At 40.3% G+C, this 24,275-nt stretch overlaps 1 protein-coding gene across 1 annotated transcript in view; it reads right to left on the reverse strand.

Moving 5' to 3' along the window:
- Nucleotides 1–453: 453 nt before the first annotated feature.
- The window catches only part of Adgb (androglobin), a 112,275-nt gene continuing 88,453 nt past the window's right edge, over nt 454–24,275 (reverse strand). Inside the window, exons 26-35 of the mRNA XM_038339465.1 lie at nt 23,080–23,264; nt 21,756–21,955; nt 20,405–20,516; nt 16,241–16,413; nt 13,375–13,554; nt 12,366–12,477; nt 9,862–10,113; nt 5,598–5,688; nt 4,740–4,923; nt 454–769 (exon numbers count right to left, since the gene is read on the reverse strand). Coding sequence (XP_038195393.1) covers nt 581–769; nt 4,740–4,923; nt 5,598–5,688; nt 9,862–10,113; nt 12,366–12,477; nt 13,375–13,554; nt 16,241–16,413; nt 20,405–20,516; nt 21,756–21,955; nt 23,080–23,264 — 1,678 coding nt within the window. The 3' untranslated portion in view covers nt 454–580. The remainder of the gene's footprint in view (nt 770–4,739; nt 4,924–5,597; nt 5,689–9,861; nt 10,114–12,365; nt 12,478–13,374; nt 13,555–16,240; nt 16,414–20,404; nt 20,517–21,755; nt 21,956–23,079; nt 23,265–24,275) is intronic.

Raw genomic sequence — 24,275 nt, forward strand, 5'->3', positions numbered from 1 at the left:
AATTAAAAATATTTAAAATTCAGAGCTGGGAAGATGTCTCAGTGGATCCAAACCAGTGGCTACAAGAGTCTATGACTTGAGTAGGAATTCCCTGAAATATATGTATGCCATGTTTATTAGCACATGGCAATCCTGGTGTTCATATGGTGAGATGGGGAGTGAGTACAGAATTATCTCACCTAGAAGCCTGTGGACTAGCAAGCTTGGAGTACAGCAGCAGAAACTAGATATCATGGTCAAACAAGGTGGAAGGAGAGACAGACCCCCCAAAAGAGTTTCTGATCCCTAAATGTATATCCATGGGTGTGCACACTTACACACACATGCAAACACACACAATATACACACAAATTTAATACAAGATATTTGACATGTAAACAATTTTATTTACAATCTAAACCTTTTGTAAAGCAATTTTAGTGAAATTAGAACATCTGAGACACTAGTGAACATTTGAATGAAGAAACTGAGTGAGAAACATTTTCTCCAGTTTCAGTTATTCTATGTTTTAGCAAGAGGCAAAGCGGTAGTGCCTTCAACACTCCTTCCACTACAGAAGAGAGTGCACAGGAGCTCTCGGTCACTTTTTCTTTCCCGTCTTCTTCTTCTTCTGTGAGTCAGAAACTGGAGACTTCTTCTCTGACTCCACCTTCATTGCAGCCTCTTGGGCTGCCAAAGCCTCCAGCCTTAAGCGCTCAGCCTCCAGTAACTTGTTTCTGTATTCTTCCCGGATATCAAGGATCTTCTGCCGGGCTTCATCTACGGAATCCTATTCCAAAACAAGCCCAAGCCGATCAGTCTCACTGATAATTATACATAAGCAACAGGAAAATAAATACATTTTCTTTATCCTGTCCTCATGCTAACACATTAATGGGGAAACTCACTGAAGATGGGAGCTAGGTTTGTCCTTGAACGTTTAGGAATATGTGATACAAGGCAAGTGAAAAATAAATGGCAGAGAAATTGGTAGAGATTTCGGTAGTGGAACTTTGCCTTAAATGAGTTCAAAATCTACCTGTCCCTCACACAGCAGTTGCGCTTGGGAGATTACTAGTCCCCACCTGTGCTCTAACTCTGGCAAGATATACCAGGACTGTGCTGCAGACCTTCTGAGTAAGAACAGCTAGCCTGATATCTTTCTTTCATTCTCAGCATGGTAGATAACAGTACTGTCTAGGACACCGGCCACCAGTGTGTAGCTACATTCAAGATCAGTTCTTGATTCTGTTCCTACTTAGCCATCTCTTCTGCGGTCACCTGACCTCTCTCAGCTCACTGGGTGTCACATTAGTAACCATCCTCAGTCTCACTAACTGTCCTTCTCAGGACGGCTTGCTGCTTCCTCGTCTTCTCCTTCCTCTGAATGTGGAGAAGGCCTCACTGTTGTTGACTGCTTCAAACCCAATACAGTGGGATAATAAGTATTAATGGATCAATACTGGAATAAAGAAAACTTTCTAGAAATGTCAGCTTTCTCTTCATGCTAAATTCTTTGAGGGTTTTCCCCACTGTTCTGCAATGGGCATGATTTTACTGAGAGGCTGGAATAGCTGGATGCCAGAATCAGACTTCACAATGCATTTGATGGAATAAACCTACTATAAATTCCATAAAATTGGATTCCTAGAGCAAAGTGCACTGGCATAAGACAGCAGTATGTGCACATTGGAAAGAGTGAGTGAGCAAGATACAAACATCTTAAAGATGTGTACCAAGTCAGTTGAACACATGCCAGTAAACTTCTAAGGGGTTCTGGAAGAGTTATTCTCTCCCGCCTGATAAGAAGTGTATTACTCTTTGGTTTCTCTTAAAATGGCTTCAGTCAAAATGAGGATGTTTATTTGTACCCCACACTTGAATGACTAGGCTCTAAACTCGGGGTCCCAGTTAATATTTTTTCTCTACACATCCTCATCTGTTGCGTTACCTTAGCTTCTAAACACAGAAAGTAAGTCCATAACCTTGAAACTCCCTATTTCTGACCATGTACTATGTTATATTGAATCTGTGTGATTTAACAGTCATTCGTTGATTCTGATTCATTTATGAAACACAATTCCTTTTCTTCCCTTTCAAGTATAAGAACAAACCAGAACCAAGGCTGTTTTTATCTATAGTCTGTTCTCTAGGAGTGATAGGCTTAAAATGTATTCATATTTTATTATAAATATATTAAGATTTCATTTTAAACAATAAGGAAGTAACTTAAAATAGGAAAATAACTTAAAAAAATCAAAACCAGGCATGATCATACCATTAGTGCAATCAATAAAATAATTCTCCATTCTTTTTCAGGCTCAAGGTAACATGGCCCTCCATATTAGATTGATAGATTTACTATAACAAAGTAACAGCAACCAGGTAATTGTTTTAAAGTTCTTTATGTTGAACAATCGACCAAAGTTGACTCCATCTTTGAAACTCTTAGTGAATGTGTGATTTCTTTAACCAATAGAATTTGAATGGAAATAAGTGCTATTTCTGGACAGATGTGGCATGACCCAATTGCCATGCTCAGTTCAATGTGGTCGCAGCAGAGTTTCCACAAATGATCTCTTCCAGCTTCATCTAGTATCTTAGTAGACATTACCAGAACCCACTGTGCTGCGTTAGACATGTGCCTAGAATAAAAAATGCCAGGGCCTAGTGAGCTCAAGTCTCTTGAGCAAATCTGACTATTGCCTGTTTTTTGTTTTGTTTTGTTTTGTTTTAATAAAGTATTGTTTATTTGATGTATTCCCATTTAGTTAAGTATTAATGTTGATTATGTGTTAATATTGGTAAGATGAGGTAACTAGAAGCAGTATATGATGGACAAATAGATAAACAGTCAAAGATCCCACAGAGGAAAAAATTTCACCCCCTGTTATAGAAAACAAGTTTACCAGATCCTGCATTGGTTACTGAAATGGTGAGATTGTTTGTTACCACAGAAGTAAACAATTTATACTGAATGACAGAGCCCTCTGGCTGCTAAGGACAGGCCACATCAAAGAGAGAAAAAGATGGAAGTAGCTAGCAAGATCAATGAGGGGTCTGTAGAAAGACCCTGACCAGAAAGCATGATGGTCTGCACTGGGGTACTGGATATAGAGAGAGTGGCAGCATCTGAGCTTTCCATAGATTCTCAAAGTAGACTACATGGGCTTTGATAATGGATCTCTGGTAAAGACTGACAGGCAAAACTGTCTCCAAGGTTTCTGCTCTGAGCAAGAGAAGTTGCAATTGTCAATTTCTAAGATGACAATGGTGAAGTAACATGTTTGTCCTGAAATGAGAGAGAGGGCTAAAATTGCTATAATTAATATTTGGAGATGTTTTGTTTGAAGTGACTATTGAACAAAACAAAGATATATCTAACGAGCAGATCCCTCCACATCAGTAAGCAATACTGTGGTGGAGGATCCAGTATTACTATGGCTAAAATACTTAGAAAGTTCTATAGCTCTCCGTCTCTGTGTGTGCATGTGTGTGTGTGTGTGTGTGTGTATGTGCACGCATCTATGTGTACATGCATATATATGTGTCTGCCTATATCTGTGTATGTAAGAGTATGTGTAGTATTGTAAGAGTGTGTCTGTATGTCAGTGCAGTGTGTGAGTGTATGAGTAGGTGTGTGTCTGTGTGTGCATGCTTGAGTGTATTTGTGTGTGTATGTGTGTTAGGGGAGTGAGAAGAAAGCAATAAGTTTCTGTCATCACAGATGGGAGTCATTCTTCCACATTTACTACATCTTTCCATTTCTGTCATAGTCTTGTCTTCAATTAATCTGTCTCCCACTGAAAAGAAAACTTTTGTTTGGAGAATGTCTTCATAAAACACCTCTACACTGGTACAGACGTGTGTGGCAGGGGTGAGGGGGGCACAGAGATAATGGTTACCACAGTGAAAAGTTGTGGTTTTGATCTGTAACTTTAAGCCTAATTATCATTGTCCCATTTCATTTTCACTTCATAATGTCCATGGTGCTGGCCTGCTGGGCTTGTGGGATATCCTGTGAAGGCACTATGAGTAAACAAGCAGATTCTAAAACATTTTCCACAGCCAGCATTGGGTTTGCCTGTCTCAGCTCAGGTCACAAGTGCTCACCCTGTAATTTTAAACATTCACAAATAGTGTCTCATCTTCTCTCACATTCATCCCATCTTAGATAGATTCCTATTATGGTAGGCTAGTGGGGTTTTAAGGAGGCGGTGAGTGAAAGGAGATACATGGATGGATGCCCAGCCTTTCTGGGAGGTGATGAACTTTAGAGTCGGATACTACGAATTCTTTCTACTCAGATGTGTAACTTTGCTTTCTTTTTCCTGTTACAAAGGTGTAGTGATGGGAGCTCCCGGCCACCTGGCTATTTTATGCCCTGAAATAACAACACAAAACTGTATTCATTTAAACACTGCCTGGCCCATTAGTTACAGCCTCTTACTCACATCTTGACTAACCCTTATCTAATAATCCGTGTAACACCACGAGTGGTGTCTTACCGGGAAAGATTCAGCACGCCTGACCTAGTGAAAGGCTTCATGGCGACTGTCCCAGAGAGGAGAGGCATGGCAGTCTACTAACTTCCCTTCTCCCAGCATTCTGTTCTGTCTACTCCACCCACCTAAGGGCTGGCCTATCAAATGGGCCAAGGCAGTTTCTTTATTAACCAATGAAATCAACAGATAGATAGAAGACACACCTACATCACAAAGGACCCTTACAGATGTAGCCAGAGGTGCTCCCAGACTTACCCGCATCTCTCCATATGTTTCTAGAACCTCATCCTTTAGCTTGAAGCGTTCTTCCTGATCAATGTCTCTGATGCTAAGGATTCGGGACCTGTACTGCCGGAACTGGTGGATTTCTTCTGCCTTCTGCATTGTCTGCTGCTTGCTCAGCTCCTCTGTGTGCAGCACAGGCTCGCCACTTGTTTTCCTTGATAGGAAACGTCAGATGACATAAGAGCATCATTTTTGAGAGTTTGAAAGTAAATAACACTTCAGAATACAAATTAATTTAGAATTGTGTTAACAGTGAGCTGAGCTGAATCCAACCAAACATGAGAGTTAGTGGAATAAAAGATTAATTTTTAAAAATTGGGTTAGGTACTGTATATTGACTCATTGATATTTTAGAAAATATTATGGGAAGTATCAGTTAAATCAGATAAATGATTAGCTAAGGTGACTATGAAACTGGTTCCAAAACTATGAGAATTGTGTGGGTTTCACATCTAAATTCATCAATTTCAAAAGAGTGATGACATTCTCAAACATAAAAACATACGCAACAGGCTTTATTAATCCTATTATTTAGTTCTGAAGAAAATGTAACTTCATTAAATAATAGTTGTGGGTAGTATGAGAACTTTATGTAGGTTCAAATTAATTTTTTACAAAAGTCACTTAAATGAGTTGATAATCAATGTAATAAAATATTTGAGAAATATAAGATGAATAATCTTGTAGCTTTAAAGACAGACAAAATGAAGACATATTAAGCATTTAATTTCAACTTTTCAATTACTTAGCAATTACCAATTAGGGCTATATCTAAGATTTTATGAACACACTTGTCTGCATTAATCATTTTTGCTAAAAAAAACTCACCGTATATAATGACTGAAGTCCACAAATTCTAGGGCTTTTCGAATGAGTCGTGGAGATGTTTCCAAAACTGTCTGAGATCGTGGACGGGTTACTGTTGGAAAGTAAACACAGGCTTCCAGAAGTAAATAGCTAAATCGCTATTATATTTCCTTCTGGTTGAAAACAATGTTTTCTGTTAAGAAACAACCCTTTACTTTTGTTATTATTTTTGAAAAACACTTACAAATTTTATTTCATATTTATCCTCTTGTGTGAATTTGTCTATAGCTAAGTAAAAGAGGTAAAAAATAAAAAATATGAATATGCAACATCAGAATAGTAACAGATTCTTTTCTATTTGCAGTTAAATGAGGGAGGAAAATAGCCTCTTATTTAAATTACAAAGTTTCATTATAAGCAAATTAAATGATTCAAAATTGAAAAAGCTTGAAAAATGTCTGAAAATCATGCTGAGCACTATGGGAGTTGGAATTTAAATGTACATAAGATGCATTATTACACCTTCCTCTGGATTGAACAATATATAAGATGAATATACTGAAGATCAAAGGACCAACTTTTACTCCATGCACCCACAGGGAGCCACATGAACAGATTTAATAAAGAATTTCAGTCTTTGGATGATAATGACCTTTTGACTTTTCCAGACCACTATGTCTTTAAAATAAAAAGAAAGCATCATTTTCAAGCAAAACAAACAAAAAAAACCTACCTCATCTGAAGGATACATGCAATACTTGTAAAATAAATCTAGTAGGTACTTGGATTACCATAAAAACCCAGTTTTAAGACATTTGCATAATTCAGACTGGTTCCTGTCCTTCTACAGTCAGTGTCCCTTCCCCTAGAAGCTCGGGGCAGCCCAGCCGTTAGTCTACATTGATCAACCTAGGTTTGTTTCCTAAACATCTCCTATAAGTAGGAATGAGTTGGGTCATGAGGTAATATAATGGTAGTTAACCTCTTAAGGGATTTCCAAACCACAGTAAGTTTTTGTTTGTTTGTTTGTTTGTTTGTTTTGATGTGCTAGCATGCATATGGTGCATGCATGGAGTAGGGGCGGGGAGCAGAGGATGGCTTTTCGGAGTCAGCTCTCACCTTCAACCTTGGTGAAGAGGGATTTCTCTTATTGCTGCTGCTGTACATCACACTACGGCCAGCTGGCCAGTGAACCGCCAACCCGTTCTATGCCCACCTCCCATCTCCAGCAGCACTAGGAGGACAGACGCATGACACCGCATCTGGCTTTAATGTGTCAGGCAGTGAACTCAGATGGTCAGGCTTACATGGCAAGCAGGTACTTTATCTCACTAACCCAACTTTAGCCCTCTACCCAAAGTGACTGATTAAGATCGTGATACAAGTTGTAATTACAAAGAAAAAAATCTTTCCATTTCATTCTCTATGTTTTTAATTCTTATTTCTAAGAGTAGTTTTGGAATCACAGCAATATTGGAGTTACTCAGTTTAACCCTTCTCCAATGCATGCACAACTTCCCCCATTGCTGATATTTTCCGAGGGCCACCATCTCCCAAACACCATTGTTTACTTTAGTGTTTACTCTAGGTCGTAAATATTGTATGGGTTTGGATAACTGTAGGCAGTCGTGGATCGACCTATCATTGAGAGAACATTCTCTGACCCAAAAAGACTCAAGGTACTGCTGCTTTTTCTCTCATTCATTGCCTACTCAACTACTGATCCTACTGATGGCTTTCCAGAAAGTAACGGTGTTGTCATTGTAAGTATGACGTCTTCCCTGATTGCCCCCTTTGCTTGCCTTTTCATACTTCATGGGTCATTTCTCAAATAAGACATAGGTCATTTGGATACTAATTCTAGTATTACTGAACAGAAAAAAGTAAAAAAAAAAAAAGGTCTGGAATAAGACAAGGATGCTTACATTCATCTCTTTCATTCAACATAGTCTGCGGGGCTTACCAGAGCAACTGGGCAAGAGGAAGAATAACAAATCTTAGCGATATTAGAAAAAAACTGTGTCATCATTGTTTACAGATGAAATATACCTATAGAGAATTTCTAGAGCTAGTGAATTAGGCCACCAGGCATTCATCCTCATGCATGGATCTGTGAAACACTGTATGGGTTGCTTAGTTGTCACAGGACTGGGTTTCTGATTGACAGACTGACTTTGGCCCAGCCTCGGTGAATTCTTGCCCTTTATTCTGTTTATGTGGCATATCCAATTTAATGATCTTTTGAATTATACTTACATCCTTGGTGTGAATCCAACTTGATCATAGTGAATAATATTTTTAATATGTTGTTGCATTTGCTTTGTCAGGGCTTTTACGGATTTATTTTATTTTAAAGTATGTGTGTGTAATCTTCACATGAATGTGTATATGCCTATGGAAACCAGAAAAGAACATCAGATTCCCCTGGAACTGAAGTTATAAGCAGTTGTGAGCCTGAAGACATGGGTTTCAGGAACAAAACTTAAATCCTCTGCAAGACCAGATAGCAATCTTTAAGACTGACCAGCTCTGGACCCCGGTTTGTTTGGTTTTGTTGAGGATTTCTTTTTCTAGTTTCCTTGGTTTTCTTTTTTATTGTTGTGCCTGATTAGACCAATGTGATGCTAGCCTCACACAATAGTGTGACTGTCTTAAGATCTCACACTGCTAGACATCTAACTGAGTCAATGTGAGGTGGACGCTGCCTTGTCCCTGGATTTTCTGTAGTGGAGAATTCATTCCTGATTCAGACTTGTAATAGGTCTGTTTAGGTCTTCTACTTCTTCATCATGCACTATCTAAATTTGTGTTTGTGTGTGTGTGTGTGTGTGTGTGTGTGCGCGCGTATATGCGTGTATGTTAGTGTGTTTGTGTGTGTGTAGGGAAGCATACAGAAGCTTCTTCAACAGGCAGCTTCCACCATGGCTGTCCCCCTTACCTTTGGAGACATGGTCACCTGCTGAGCTCGGAGCTCATTTGTTTCAGTAGACTTACCGGCCAGTAAACTCAGGGATCCACGTGTTTCCAAGCTGCCATGCACGCGAGGGGCAGACCTGAACTCAGGTCCTTCTGCTCCGTAGCAAGTACTTTACCTACTGAACTGTCCCCCAGCCCAGACCCTCATCATCCAATCTCTGTAAGCTGCATGTCCAGGAACTTGCCCATCTATTTTAGGTCACTGCTGGCAAACAGTTGTTCATAATAATCGCTAACACCACCTTTGTATTTCTCTGCTGTTAATTTTAATGTTTTTCTTTCCACATCCCATTTTTGCTTATTTGAGTCATCCCCCTCCTTTTTAAAGTCAAATGTAGCTACTCATTCATATTTTGATTTTCAGTCTCTAATTCATTTATTTCTGCTCTGGTTTTTACTTCTTTCCTTCTAAATTTGAGCTGGCTTTGTTCTCAGTACGCCAGCTCTGTGAGCTGTAGCGATGGTACTTTTTTGAAGGTGGCGTTCATCCCTATAGATTCCCCTTTTAGCCTCGGCTATGTTTGATGGTTTCCCTATGTTATGCTACCATTTTCATTTGTTTGAGAATAGTTTTTATAATAAACATTTGCGTTTCCCACTATATCACATTGGTATTCGTGAAAGCAAGAGATAATACATTTTTCTTGCACAGCTCCTTTTCCCAGCCACCACTTCTACTATTATTGGCAGGTTGTTTATGTGTCAGAAGCCAACCAGTACCGTTTTCCAATTACTTTCAAGCCAATGAAAACTTTGGAAATACGATAGTGATTTCTTCAAACATATATCTACATAACGAACTTTTCTTATGGATCTGAATTACTTTCTGGGGTCATTTTATCTTAATCCAGACACTTATTTTAAACCATCTATTCTAGACTCACATCTATTGTTGTTTGTCTTCAGGAAGATGTACCTATTTTTCCTTAATCACTTCCTCTTTTTTTAAGTTTGCTTTTTTTCAGTTCTGAAAATTGAACTTAGAACTTCGCATGTGCTAGGCAAGAGCTCTACCACTAAACTATAACTGCACTCCTATTTTGGCTTAAGTTTTTAACAGTGGTTTTTACTGGATAAAGAATTCTTAGTCAATAGTATTTTTTTTTTCTAATTTCAGCATTTACTATAGGCCTTGCGATGAGAGAACTCTAGATTAATATCCCGGGGAGCCATGCTGTGGTGCCAGCTGTGACAGATGTACTTTTTTTTCTATTTCGGGAGCCCCAGTTTCACGTTTGTTATAATCTGTGTATACTGCTGTTTCAAAGTCAAGTGTCCATCTTACCTTCCCAGCCAGATCAGAACTCACCAATGGTCTCCTTAGGTGCACTCTGCTCTTTCTCTTCCTTTCCTGTTACAGATGTTTTGCTATCACTGCTTGTAGATTTTGACAGATCCTTCATGCTCTTGGACAGCTGCCACTTCTTCCAAAGCAAACCTCCTGTTGCAGGTGGTGACACTTCTTTGGTGTCTGCATCTTTCTTCGATGGCGCACTTCCTGTTGCAGGTGGCGGCACTTCTTTGGTGTCTGCATCTTTCCCAGCACCTCCTGCTACTTCTCCTATAGCATAATGTATATGTTCCTGAAAAAGAATAACTTGCACTCCACGAAGTCACTTGCAAAACAAATCTAACAAGGCTTGCTTCTAGGAGCTCAGCTTTGGCGGACACAATTCCATAGCTTTGCAGGGTCTAACCTGCAGCATCAGGATGTCAAAGCATGATATGACCAGTGTAGGCATGAGTGTATGGTGATCCTGGCAACCTCGTGGAATACGAAAGCCACATACAATCAGAAGCATTTAGAAACTGGGACAATATTGACAAAAGTGAGGTTTTAAGTATTGGAACCACTGTACATAGGCAAGGCACTTCTCTTTGGGAAGCACTAGTAAGACTTGGCATTAAATTTTCTTAAAATAAAACTGAAGGGGGTTCTTACTTGTGAAGATCCTAAAGCTAGGAGGATTTTCCTTAGTAGTGATTCTAACAGTGACTTCTTGGCCATGAAGAAACCGTAATAACCAGCCCTAAAGTTCATGTTAACCATGCACTTTTCTCCTATTTATTCATCCATTGTAGGTGATCTACTTTGCATTATATTCTAATTTGAATGAAATGCAGCGTTTGGGATGTGAATTGCTTCTGCCCCCATATAAGTTTAGAGCAGTGGTACTTGGATATAGTTGAGCGAGTATGAGAAGACAGATGGTTCAAAGGAGGGCCAGGTCTGCATGCTTGCAGGGTCTCTTGATTCTCATGAATGTAGAAATATTATTGAGATTTTCTCCACCTTGGAGATCAAGAAGTACATCAATTACTTGGTGTATAAATGCCAAATAAAATATAGTTTGTCTTCTGTATCACTGGATAAGTTTATTTTTTGTACCCAGGGATTCAGTCAACTAACCACTAATCAAGAATTTGTTAAGGCAGGGCTGGAGAAGTGGTTCAGTGTTTAAGAGCACTAGGTGCTTTTCTAGAAGACCCATACTTGAATTCCAGCACCCATATGACAACTGGCTATAAATCTAGTTTCAGGAGATCTGATGATGTCTTCTGGCCTCCTTGAACACCAGACACACATGTGGTACATAAACATACATGCAGGAAAAAACACACATACATAACATAAAAAACATAAAAATTAATGAAATTAATAAGGCATTTTAAACATATACGGTTAAAGGATGACAGATGCCCACGAGGGTAAAGTAATGCTTGCTATGTAAGTCTAGTGATCTGAGTTCAACTCCTGGGGTCCATGTAGAGGAGAAAACTGACTAGCAAAGTTGTCCGTCCTCTATATGTATAGTGTGGAGACCATCATTACAGCATGCACATGCACAAACACATAGCATAATAAATACTAAACAATTTGAAATATGTAGTTGAAAATGTTATTTTGTTATCTACTGTGTAGTTAGTTCTATGTTAGTTTTACATGTGATGAACATACACATATACATAAATATATGTAAACACATACATATACACATTGTTTGCCTTTATATTCTCTAAATGATATAGATTAACAACTACTTAGAAAGCACTTAGATTGAATTATGATTATAAGAATTATAATGATAATTTAAAGCATGCAGGAGAATGTGCATAGATTAAATGCAAAGACATCACCATGTCCTAGAAGGGTCTAGAATGCCTGTGCATTTTGATAGACATTGTAGGTCTTGGGAGCAATAACCTTTGGACACTACGGTAAACTGTAATTTAAGAAATGCAAGTCGCCAAGCCATGACAAACATTCCATATACATAGTTATCTTCATTATGACTATCTTGTTATTATTTTTATTCTTCTTAAGAAGGTGCCAGATTTACGGCAGTAATAGGACTGCCTCTAATTCCACGTGACTACCATCACACTGAGTAACCACCTCATTTCATCTCTGCTTCCATCTTTTCCTTATCTTTTTTTCCTTTTCAAGACAGACTCTCCTGTAGCCCAGGCTGGCCCTGAATCCACTCTATAGCTGAGGGTGGGCACGAACTTCTGAGCCTCCTTCCTGCCTTTACCTCCCAAATGCTGGGATTACAGGTGAGTGCCACCGTACCATATTCTTCAACTTTGCTTAAGTAGGGAAAAATCACCTCTGCTCATGTGTGGAGAACAGGCATGTGAGTCTTATAAGAGAAAGTAAGTACAAGCGGTTTGATAATCAAAAGGCTATTCGTGTCCTGATGTGAAGCCCCATGGCCTTTCACCATCCTGAGTACCAGAAACTCTGAGATAATTCTTTGTCACTAAGGAGGCGCCACCAAATGCCTGAGCAGTTGGGTGGCCTCCACTGACCTTCATCTGTGGGTTTAATTTGACTCTGGCTCGCAGACAAAGTCTCTTGGACGGGGACATCAGATGGCTTCTTGATGTACTGGTTGAGGTACTTCAAACGGGCCTGTGAAGCCTGGAAGACAAACGTCAGTCAGCCTGTGAGCTCATTGAAAAGCAGCAAGCGGAGCGGACCGAAGCAAGCTGATGGCGCTCAGAGCATACAGAAGATTAAAGAGGAAACACAAATAAGGTAGTCTAGGCCAGGACCACTCCTCATTAACTCGACTAAAATTCAGAGCCCTCTGTGATTTCATCAGTCTGTAGATTACGACAGAGAACGAGGAAGAGAAGGAGCACCACCCACCATGCTAAGTTAATATACACAGAATGTTACTGAAATCCAATTGTTTCAGAATAATTTTTTGTCTGCCACATTTACCCTGAATTAGGAAAAGGAACACTACAGGTAAAATAACTGGTTCGCTATAAGGTGGTGATTCTCAACCTGTGGGTCGCTACCCCTTTGACAAGTTCTATCTCCGATAATATTTGCATTATGGTTAATAATAGTAGAAAAATTACAGTTATGAAAGTAGCAAAGAAAATAATTTTATGATTGGGGGCCACCACAATGTAAGGAGCCTTTCTAAGTGGTCACAGCACTAGGAAGGTTGAGAACCACTGCTTAAGGGAAAGGTGGCACAGGCATTTCAATTCCACCAGGGGGCAGCACATACTTTTTAATTCTAAAACTGATCCTCGTAGGAAAACATGTTAAACATTTGCATGCTCTCCCTTGAGGCCTTTTCAGGGCACCTGTGGATCCAGCCCTGCTCGGCTATGTAAAAACAAGGCGGTGAAGGGGGGTAGGGGGTCTCATAGTTTGGCACACCCCATGTCACAATTCAGCTAGTATCTGATCCAATTCCAAATCCCACACCTAAAAGAAATCCCGTGTGGCTGAGACAGGGCTCACGTCTCAGACCGCATCTACCAAGGAAGAATAAGAACAGCCTTTCCGGCACGTGACCTTGATAGCCCTCCCTGGTTCAGTCGCCTCCCAAGCTTGCTTCATGGCTCGTATTTCATCCGTCCGATCTGTGTCCTTTTTCACATCCACATACTCCGAGTCACTGTGTTCAGAAACCAGCCTCAAAACCCAGTAGGGCTTGTTTGGATCTTCTTGCTGAGAGTGAACAGTGGGTATTGGCTAGGGGGAGAAAAAAAAAAGTTTTAAAAAGGAATGCTTTTCTTTCCTAGGAGAGTTCTAGGATTCACTCCCTAAACTATGATTTCACTGTTAGCTACTTTACCGTGGAGACGTCAAACCATAATTTGCACAAGACTTATGTAAGAATGCCCGGTGTTCCTTCTCACAGCAGCCATAGCACATGAAGTGAACAGCACTAAGGTTTATCAGCTGGTGAGTGACCAACTTACAGCACGTGCCTATGTTGGCTGCTGAGCACTGAACAAAAGTCAATGTCTGTTGTACACCACCATGTGGAAGAATCCTACAGGCATACATTTAAGTAAAATGAATAACACCAAGTTGTTCCGCTTGGGTGAGGTACTTGTTTGACTTCTGTGACAGGCAGGAGTAGCTGCTGACTGAAAGCAAGTGGCAAGTTCTCTCTGGCGCTCTGGTGCCGGCGTGACAACATGAGCAGCAATGGCTTCTGAACATAGTCTACAACTTTTACCTTCAGTTACACGGTGCCTATACTTGTGGAAGCCAGTGGATTGTACAATTATGACTTGTGCCTTCGGAGCTGAGGCTATGCCTCAGCAGAAAAACCGAGCTTGCTTCGAAAGGGTGAGGAGTGGCGTTCAGAAGCCCAGATCTCCAATGCTGACTGTTCGCAGCAGCCCACTTGGAATTCCAGTGCTCAGAGGTAAAGATAGTATCCCCGGAGCTAACTGGCTGGCTAGGGTAGCCATATTGAGGAATTCCCAGTCCAGTTGAGGGCCCTGGCCTCAATCAACAGTGGAAAGTGATTGAGGAAGACTGGCAACATTAATCCTGAGCTTCTACAGGCACATGAACACATATGTACCTACACACACGTGCACACACACACACACATTCATACGTATCATATGCACATGAGAGAAAGACAAGTGTTTATGTGCATCACTTTATGCAATCTTAACTTTAAATTATACACAATAAAGTCTAAATTAGGCTGATGGGTGTTGTAGTTTGGTATTTTTTCTTTCTGTTGATGTGAAAAATGCGATGACCGAAAGCACCTTGGAAGAGAAAGGGTTTATTTGGGATTATATTTTGAGGTCCATTACTGGAAGGAAGTCAGGAAGTAGCTCAAGCATAAACTGAAGCGAAACCATGGAAGAAGGCGGCCTACTGGCTCATGCTCAGCTCCTTGTTGTATATAACCAGGCCTCACTCGCCTAGGGATGGTGCTGACTCCAGGGCTGGACCCTGCATCAAACATCAAAGATGATGCCTCACAGACATGGCCACAAGCCCATCTGATACAGGCGACTATTCAACTGACTTCCCACGTGTCTCTAGGCTGTGTCAGCTTAGACATAAAATCTAGTCAGGCAAGCGCGCAAGAGTGCTTGCTGCCAAACATGCTGCTCTGAGTTCCAACCCCAGGGCAAATGTGGTAGAAAGAGAGAACTGGCTCCCACATTTTGTCATCTGGCCTCTTCATGTACACCATGGTACCCATGAGTATATGAATGCGTGCGCGTGCGTGCGCGCGCACACACACACACACACACACACTGCTTAAAAAATATTCAATAGTGAAGGGAACCCTGATGGCTCTTTGGCTTGGAGAGGGGCGGAGTGGGGGTATGGGTGGAAGGGAGGGGAGGGAAGGGGTAGGAAGAGGAGGGGAGGAGATGGAAATTTTTAATAAAAAAAATGAGAAAAAAAGAATAAAATTTGGTATTCCATCGTACAATAAAAAAATTAAATTATACTTATGGCGACTCATGGTGTCCTCAAAAATTGTAAAGAAGACACTTGATCATTTCTGCTCCTGGGTGCATTTGCTACAGATTCACTCTAGGAGTGAGTGCTACTTCAATGTCTATAGAAACAATTGCACGGACTATAGGGAGCAGACATGGGTTTTGACTTTTACATATGAGAAGTTCATTCCTGAACAATCAGAGAGGGAGAGAGACCCTCATCTTCTGCCAAATTTTCTCCTAGAGTTCTACTTAATAAGCTGGCATGTATGGTGTCCTGTTGATGTGATAAGTTCCACAACCAAAAGCAACTTGGGAAAAAAAAAAAGATGTTCGCAGTTAACTGGCTTTGAGTCATGAAGCTCTGGAAGTGGGATCTTCCAGGTGCCCAGCAGGCAAGTTGAAGGTTAAAATTGGTGTGCTTGCAGAATGCATCCCAGAAGAACAATAATGTAACTGAAGAGGAGGAATAATGTAACTGCCTGAAATAATGTAACTGAGGAAGAGAAGGTTACAACCATTAAAGAAGCTTTCACTGAAATTTGGTTTCGTTATTACCCAGAAGACCTTGCTTCCTACATGATTTTCTTAGTATTTTAATGAGAACTAAGTCTCAGTTGGAAAGTTCTCTCTTACTTTTGAAGCCTAGGGTTTTAGCTTTTCCTCTTTAAAATGGCTTCAAAAGTGAGGTGATAGAACTTTCCCAGTGTCAAGCTTTGACTGATGAGAGAATTGTCAAGGTGCTGAGAGATCAATCTGTGGATCCAGCCAAACTTGGGTTCTTCAACAACACAGCTAAGAAATAGGATCTTTCTTATGTAAGTGATCTCTCACTTCCGGAGTCTAGGATGGTGAGTTCGCATTTCTTCCTATTGCTGCCTCCCTCTCTGTCCTGAGGGACAGCAAGTGCTACCAGGGTCTGCTCAGTAAGGGATTCGCATCAGACCCACCTGAGGTTCAAAGCGAGGCGTTTGCTTTTCCTTGGCCAACTTCTCTTTCTCCCCAGACTTGTCTTTGCCTTTCCGCGTTGTTTTGGAAGTTCCTACAGATTTCTGCCCTTCACTGGCAGCGTGGGAATCTGGGCTTCCTATGGTAATTAGTTCTTCATGTTTCTCTACATGAGCTAAAGAGACACGGAAGTGGAAAGCAGTGAAAGCCAACATGATGACAAGGCCATTTCCTGTAGGGACATGGCAAGCATGTTCCATCTAGAGGTTGGATTGCTTTCCTTGTAAGCAAATGAACAAATGCTTCCTAAGAGCCAGTCAAAATTCTTTTTAATGAAATTAAGATATAATTCATATAGCATAACTCAACATTGGTATATATAAAGCCGTGGGTTTATATAGAAATTATAAAGATTATGCAACCATCAGACACTAGCCACTGTGTCTGTGTTTTATTTCATACACTGCATATACACAATTCATTCATCTATGGTCTAATCTTGACTCTTATTTGCTCTAATCTTTACTATTATTTCCTTCCTTCTGATTAAGGATAATTTTCTTTTTTTCTCTAGCTTTGCAGTTTTTCTTTTTAAAGGATTTTTTTATGTGCAGGTGTGTGTGTCTGAGTGTGCGTGTATGTGTGTCTGTGTGTGTGACACTTGTGCATATATGTGCCCCCAGACATCAGAAGGCATAAGATTTCCTAGAGGTGGAGTTACAGGCAGTTGTGGGTGATCATGTAGGTGCTGGAAACTGAATCTTGGTTCTCTGCAAGGGCAGTAAGTGTTCTTAGCCCCTGAGCCATCTCTCTAGACCCCATCCTTCAGCTGTTGGTTTTAATGTAGGCAATTATGTTGAGATAATGTTGCTTTCTACACAACTATGAAATCTCCACATTCGTCTCTTATTGGTTTCTAGTTTCCTCAATTGTGATCAGAGAACATAGCTGCATTATTTCTATTCTTTCCCATCTGTTTAGTCTCAGCTAAACAGATCTAAACTCAGTTTAAACTGTTTAGACTTGTGGCACCGCTTCATCTGCTGGCATCCTCCCGATGTTCTATTGGTCGTGAGAAGAACATGTGTTCTGGTGCTGCTAAGTGGAGAAGTCTGTTCCTAGGAAAGGTTGGTTTGCTGTATTATTCAAGCATTTTATAGTCCTACTAATTTTCTGTTTAAATTTCTTTCCACCACTTAAAGTGCAGTATTTGAATTTCCAACTAGCTGTAGAATTAGCAATTTCTTCTTCAATACTAGTTTTGCCTCATGCATTTTATCAGCACTGATGTTAGGCTCATATGTTTATAATGGTTTTATTTTATTAATATGTGGTCTCTTTAGCATTATAAAATAACTAACATAACTGTTTGGATTCATTTGATTACTATTTGTAATGTGTGTTCCATTCTTCTGTCTTAAAACTCTTTATATATTTGAAATCAAAAGATGCCCTCTTTTATAAATGTATAGAGTTGGATCATGTTTTGTAGTAAAGGACATTTAATTTACATTAAATATAATTACCCAAAAGGGAGGATTTATGTCTGCTATTTTGAAATTTATTTTACTACATATTTCATATCTTTTTCAGTTTCTCTAGTCGTGTTAGTACATTGTTTTGTTTCAAAATCACACTTAACATCTGTAGCATTTAATTGTCTCAGGTTTTTGTTTGTTTTCTATTCATTTTCATTTTATTTGTGGTGTTTTTGGCTAAGATTATAATTAAAAATCTTTATACAATCAAGTTTGGATTGATACCAATCTAATCTCAATAAAATACAAAGACTTTTGCTCGTATATATTTCTTCTTGATGCTGATAAAAATGTAAAAATTGCCCATATTCATGCTACGCCCTTTAAATCTAGTTGATTAATTCATAGGATGAAGCCATTATCAGGTTGCTTAATTTAGTGTGCAAGACTTGCAAGAAGTCTGCATGTGTTGGCAGCATGTACACTAATAAGCTGTGAACTGGAAACCGTCCCACTGACTCAGTGTTATAAACTGTGTGGCCTCATGGGTGCGTACCTGTAATTAGGAAGTGGGGGCACCGACTTGTCCATCAATGCAGGAAAGAAGTGCTAGGGGACTACCTGCTGACACGCTGGTCCTGCTCAGCTTCAGGCCGCAGAGTTTAGTTACAGTGCGCGTCTCCCCATCTAAGGAGGACTTTCCTTTCAGAGGCTTAACTCACATTGCTAATGTCACACTTTGCACACTGGGTTTAAATTAAATTTATTTCTGAACTGTGCATTGCTGTCTTACCTTCGATAGCCAAGTGTGTGTGCACACCAATTTCTTCTGTCATTAAGTATATATAAACCTCATTAGATAGTATTTCAAAACATATTTCCCCTACTAGCTAGATTCCCATATGATTTTAATCAGGCTATTAATGTTTCTTTTTCTCTCTTTCCTCCTCTCCCTCTCTCTCTTCCCTCCTCTCTACTACCTCTTCATCCCTCTCTCCCATTCTCACTCCTTCCTTTCCTGATGTGGGAGAGTCTTCTGTTTGAGTTGATTTCATTGGCTAATAAAGAAACTGCCTGGCCCATTTGATAGACCGCCCCTTAGGTGGGTGGAGTAGACAGAACAGGAAGAGGAAGTGAGGTAGAGGATCAGTAAGATGCCACACCTCTCCTAAGTGAGACAGACCACTGTGCCTCTCCTGAGAGAGATGCCAGATGCAATGAAGCTCCAGCCCAAGATGGATGTACGCTAGAAACTTCCTGGTAAGGCACCACTTTGTGGTGCTACACAGATTATTAGATATGGGTTAGTCAAGACGTGAGTAAGAGGCTGGAATTAATGGGCCAGGCAGTGTTTAAAAGAATACAGTTTGTGTGTTGTTATTTCGGGTAAAGCTAGCCGGGTGGCCAGGAGCCGGGCGGGAAGCGGCCTGCAGCTCCTCACTACACTTTCCTTTCCCCCTTCCTTCTACATTTCCCTCCTCTCTTCCCCCTCTGAGATTGAACCCAAAGCCTTGCTTGTGCCTAGCTGTGTGATTCACTTACCTATGTCTCCACCACTGCCACTCTCTTCTCATGAGCTCTTCTTGGGTAATGTGGCCCCTGTTACTTGCTATGCATTTGGGATTGATTTGAGCAACAGTAGCATGACTATCTTCATTATATCAAGACAGATGTAACAAATGATTATAATATGAAAACAAGTCTTAAGAGATTTAGATAACTCATGGAACAGCCCGCACAGGCAAACAGAGGGTTTGGGTCTTATTCTTTGCTCTACTGTAATTCTAAGCTTCCAGGGTTATAATTTAACATTTATTAACACTATGATTTATTCCTAGAGAACAGGAAGGAAGGTTCAGAGGGATGAAGGGACGGAGGGAGGCAAAAGCTTTGCTGAACACAGTAGCATACACAGTATTGTACTGTTTCTCTATTATTTCTACTTATGCATGCAATTGTGAATATTTAATTCACATATATTCTTATCATAACACATTTTTGAGACAGTGCTTCACTATGCAACCCTAGATACCAGTAGTTATGGAAACTACTTTGAACTCACCGAGATCTGCCTGCCTCTGTCTCCTGGGTGCTGAAATTAAAGATGTATATCTTAATTTCAGAGTATATCATTATTATTACTCTTTCCTAGCAACCATGAGTAATAGAATTTTATAAACATTAAATTGGTCTGTATATTTCTTGAAAGGTTCACAAGTATAATTGGTGCATAAGTTTTGTTGAGTAGACAAAACATGACCTTATAAACATGCAAGGCTGAAATAATGGAATATTTTTATTTTTCATAACTTATATAGTAAAAATATTGAAACATAATCAATATAACAAAAATATGAGAGACGATACACTGTGAGCAATAACATTTTATAATTCTGTGATCAGCATGTAAGATATAAATTGCATGAGTAATATTTAAAAGTGTGCAGCTGGAGAGATGTCTTAGTATTAATATTAAGACCATTGGTTGCTGTTGCAGAACAGAGTTCTGTTGCCAGCACCTACATGGAGGTGCACAGACATCTGTAACTCCAGTTTCAGGAAATCTAATACCCTCTTTAGACCTCCACAGGCATTGGGCAAGCACATGGCGTCCTTATATAAATTCAGGCAAAACACCCTTACATATAAAATAAAATAAATGTTTTAAAATTATTTAGGGTAACATACCTTTGGTATCAAGTTTCTCTAAGTCTTTTAGTGCTTGAACGAACACCTGCTGCGTTTCTGTGAGAGGCCAGCTGTTAAACATCACCAAGCACTGTATGATGTACTTGTAGCACTGTGAAAAAGGCAATGAGTCAGGCCAACCAAAAAAATAAAAAAAAAAAAAACCCATACAGTACACACACTGAAAGACGGATTAGGTCAAGCTTATAATGTGTCATTTTATAAATCATACAATCATAGGTTAACTAAAGGATACATGTTTTCCAGCACTTTCTATTGTGGTTTGAATAAGAATGGTCCCCTTAGGCTCATATGTGTGAATGCTTGGGACCAAGCTGGTCTAATTGTTTTGGAAAGGATTAGGAGGTGCGGCTTGCTAGAGGAGGTGTGTCCTTGAGGGTGAGTTTTAAGCTTTCAAAAGCCCATGCCAGGCCCAGTCTCTCTGCCTCCAAGTTGCAGAGAAGATGTTAGCTCTTACATCCCTCCAGTGCCATGCCTGCCTTCGGCCATGCTCCCCACCATGATGGTCATAGTCTCACACTCTGAATGTGTAAGTGAGCCCCCAGTTAAATGCTTCCTTTTATATGATGCCTTGGTCATGTTGTCTCTTCATAGTAACAATACAGTAACAAAGACGACCTCTAACACACAGTGAAAATGCAGTTAACTTTCATTTTCTTCTCAGCTGGGCAGTCGGGTGTCCATGATAATTAAGACCCCAACCACTTGATTCATTCTTCTTTTTAGTTTGCCATCTGCCCGTAATGATGTCTACGTAGTGTGACCTTGGACATCATCCCTGTTTACATTTTGAACTAGATTCGTCCCTGTTTTTTTTTTTTTTTTGCATATATTTGGTCACTCCATGGACCTGTGCACATGTTTATCAGGTGCACTTGAATGTGGTTTTCTCACTCTGTGTGCTTGCGCACATGTGGATCAGGTGCAGGTGTCTGTGATTTAGTCATATTGTGTGCCTGTGCACGTGTGTCAGGTACACTTGTCTGTGCTTTGGTCATACTGTGTGCCTTTGCACATGTGGATCAGGTGCACTTGAAGGTGGTTTGTTCACTCTGTGTGCCTGTGCACCTGTGTGTTAGGCACACTTGGTCTCCGCATGTGCACGCGGAGGCCAGTGTCAGTTCTGAGTTCCTTCTGCAGTCACTCTCTACCTTATTTTTTAAGACAGTCTCACACTGAATCCAGAGCTTTGCATTCATCTAGACTAACTGGCTCTAGGATCTTCTTGGCTCAGCATCCCAGCCTGGAGTCACATATGTAGATTTTACCCACTGAACCATCTTCCTAGCCCTAAATAATTCTTTTTTTTTTTTTTTTCCAGTTAATGTACCTGTTGTGGTGTGCTAGAATTTTCTTCTATAGTAGGCACATTCATAACTTCTTCTTCCAGCAGGGGCAGACCTACCTCTACCGGCACACTCCCAGGTCTGCCCTTAAAGGATTTCTGGCCTATTTGCCCGGTTTTTTTCTTTGTCATTACTTCTGGTTCTTTTTTAGGTGAAGTATGAGATAAGAGAATTTGCTTGCTAGCTAAAAAGGAGAAATATAATGTTAGTATATTTGATGGACATTGGTATTGCTGACTAAATGGGCTACATATACACTTACAGAATATAGCATACTTTAAAGGACATGCTTATTTTAAGAAGGTAAAAAACCACTGGATCCTTTCAAATTTTCTAGCCTTAATGATATTCATTAAGAATGTCCATGTGACATGTGCTCAACTATGTTCATAGCAGCATTGTTTGTCACAGTCAGAACCTGGAAACAACCTAAATGCCCCTTGAGTTAAGAATGGATAGGAAAATGTGGTACACACAATGGAGTACTATATAGCAGAAAAAATAATGACATCTTGAAATTTCCAGGCAAATGGATGGAGCTAGAAAACATCATTTTGAGTGAGGTAATCCAGACCCAGAAAGACAATCATCACATGTACTCACTCATAAGTGGTTTTTAAACATAAAGCAAAGAAAACCAGCCTACAAATCACAATCCCAGAGAACCTAGACAACAATGAAAACCCTAAGAGACATATACGGATCTAATCCACATGGGAAATAGAAAAAGACAAGATCTCCTGAGTAAATTGGGACCATGGGTACCACGGGAGATGGTTGAAAGGAAGGGGAGAGGCAAAGAGGGGAGCAGAAAAAAAGTAGAGCTCAATAAAAAATCAAATTAAAATAAAAAAGAATGCCCATGTGGGACTGGAGAGATGATGCATCAGCTAAGACTGTATGCTGCTCCCGAAGAGGATCCTGGTTTAGTTCTGAGCGTCCACCTGGTACCTGAAAACCACCAGTGGCTCCACTTCCAGGAGATCCAAGTCTTTTTTTCTGGCCTCCGTGGGACCAGGCATGTGCATGGGCCATTCATACATGTAGGTGAACACTCATATACATACATACATCTTAAAAATTAAAAGCAGTCTCATGTATAAGAAATTTTCTCTAAGAAGTCTTTAAGGAGAGTCATATCCAATCTACTGGCTTTTGGAGCCTAATTAAACACATGATTACAATAGCATCACTGGGATCAAGTACAGTGTCAAGTTTTGATTTTCATTGAAAATTAAGCCTTTTAGATGCCATAGCAACACAAGCATCCATTCATACAGGCAGCCCACACTCAAGGCAGGTACTTACACTGGGAGCTCAGTGCTCTCTCACTTCCCAGGAAGTAGAAAGCAGGGATGATGGCTTGGCCTTTGCCCAGGGTGCTCACCATGATCTCCTCACTTTCCAGCACCTGCAGCTTGATGAAGACATCAGGCTTGGATGTGCGGACCTGGATTGTAATGCACTGGGCCACTGACACTTTAATGGAGTACCTGTGGGGAGAAAGGTCAGGCTTTGTGAGCAAGTACGCCCCTCTCTCCCTCGAGCTGATAAAGGAAATGGGGTGTTTTTTCTCATTTGATCATCTTTGTTAGGCAGCTTTGTAAGGCCTGTGGACTTGCTAAGATGTTAGAGTGACCGCAGACTTTGACAAATGAGCCCAAAATGGCAGTCAAGAAAAACAGTAGTGTGTTTCCATTGCTGGAGAATTCCAAGTAGGAAATGTATCATTTAGTTAAGTATGACAGGAAGCCACTTATGGAACAGGATAGACCTACAAGCCACCATCCTTGAGAGTTATGTGACCACCACCACGTGTCACTTATATTCATACCAATGGACAAAAAAAAAAAAAACAGTCATGGAAGCAGACCTTTGTGAGTTTCACCCTTGTTTGGTATTTCTGCTGTTTTCTTTCTCTAGTAATTCTTCACAATGCTCAAGACATGGTAGATTTTTTTTCCAAGCAGACGCAAATAAAACAAAAAGTTAACCAGCAAAATTCATCACTTTTCCCTCCAGAGTGACCTGCCTTCCCTTCCGTGGGCCCCTCTCTGGAGCCCCCCCCCCTTGCTCTTCTCACCAATTCATCTCCCACTTCCTTGCTCAGTACTGATCCAGAGTCTTGGTTTACACTGTCCAGGATCCCAACCATGTGCATCAATATGGGAACTTTTAGTCTTATCTTCTGAGCTCTTGGAAGAGTCTCTCAGAGTTGAAGCGATCCTCCCATCCTTGTCTTTAGACACCTGCTGTGTGTGGGAAAAATAGCTTCACCCCATCCCTTCTCTTCAGGTCTGCTTTCTCAGGCCCCTCTGCCATTAATGATCTCACACATGTCAGAGAAGCAAGGCTCTGCTCTCATTCGCACACTGGAAGCAACATTGATTCTACAGTTTCCCAGGGTCTCTGTGCCATCAAATGGAATCAGAATTCCTAAACCAAAGCCTCTAGCTCAGCTGCCTCTCTAGGATCATGTAGCTGTTACTAATATTTACAAACAA

Source organism: Arvicola amphibius, chromosome 8 (genome assembly GCF_903992535.2).
Source record: "Arvicola amphibius chromosome 8, mArvAmp1.2, whole genome shotgun sequence".
Taxonomy (NCBI): domain Eukaryota; kingdom Metazoa; phylum Chordata; class Mammalia; order Rodentia; family Cricetidae; genus Arvicola; species Arvicola amphibius.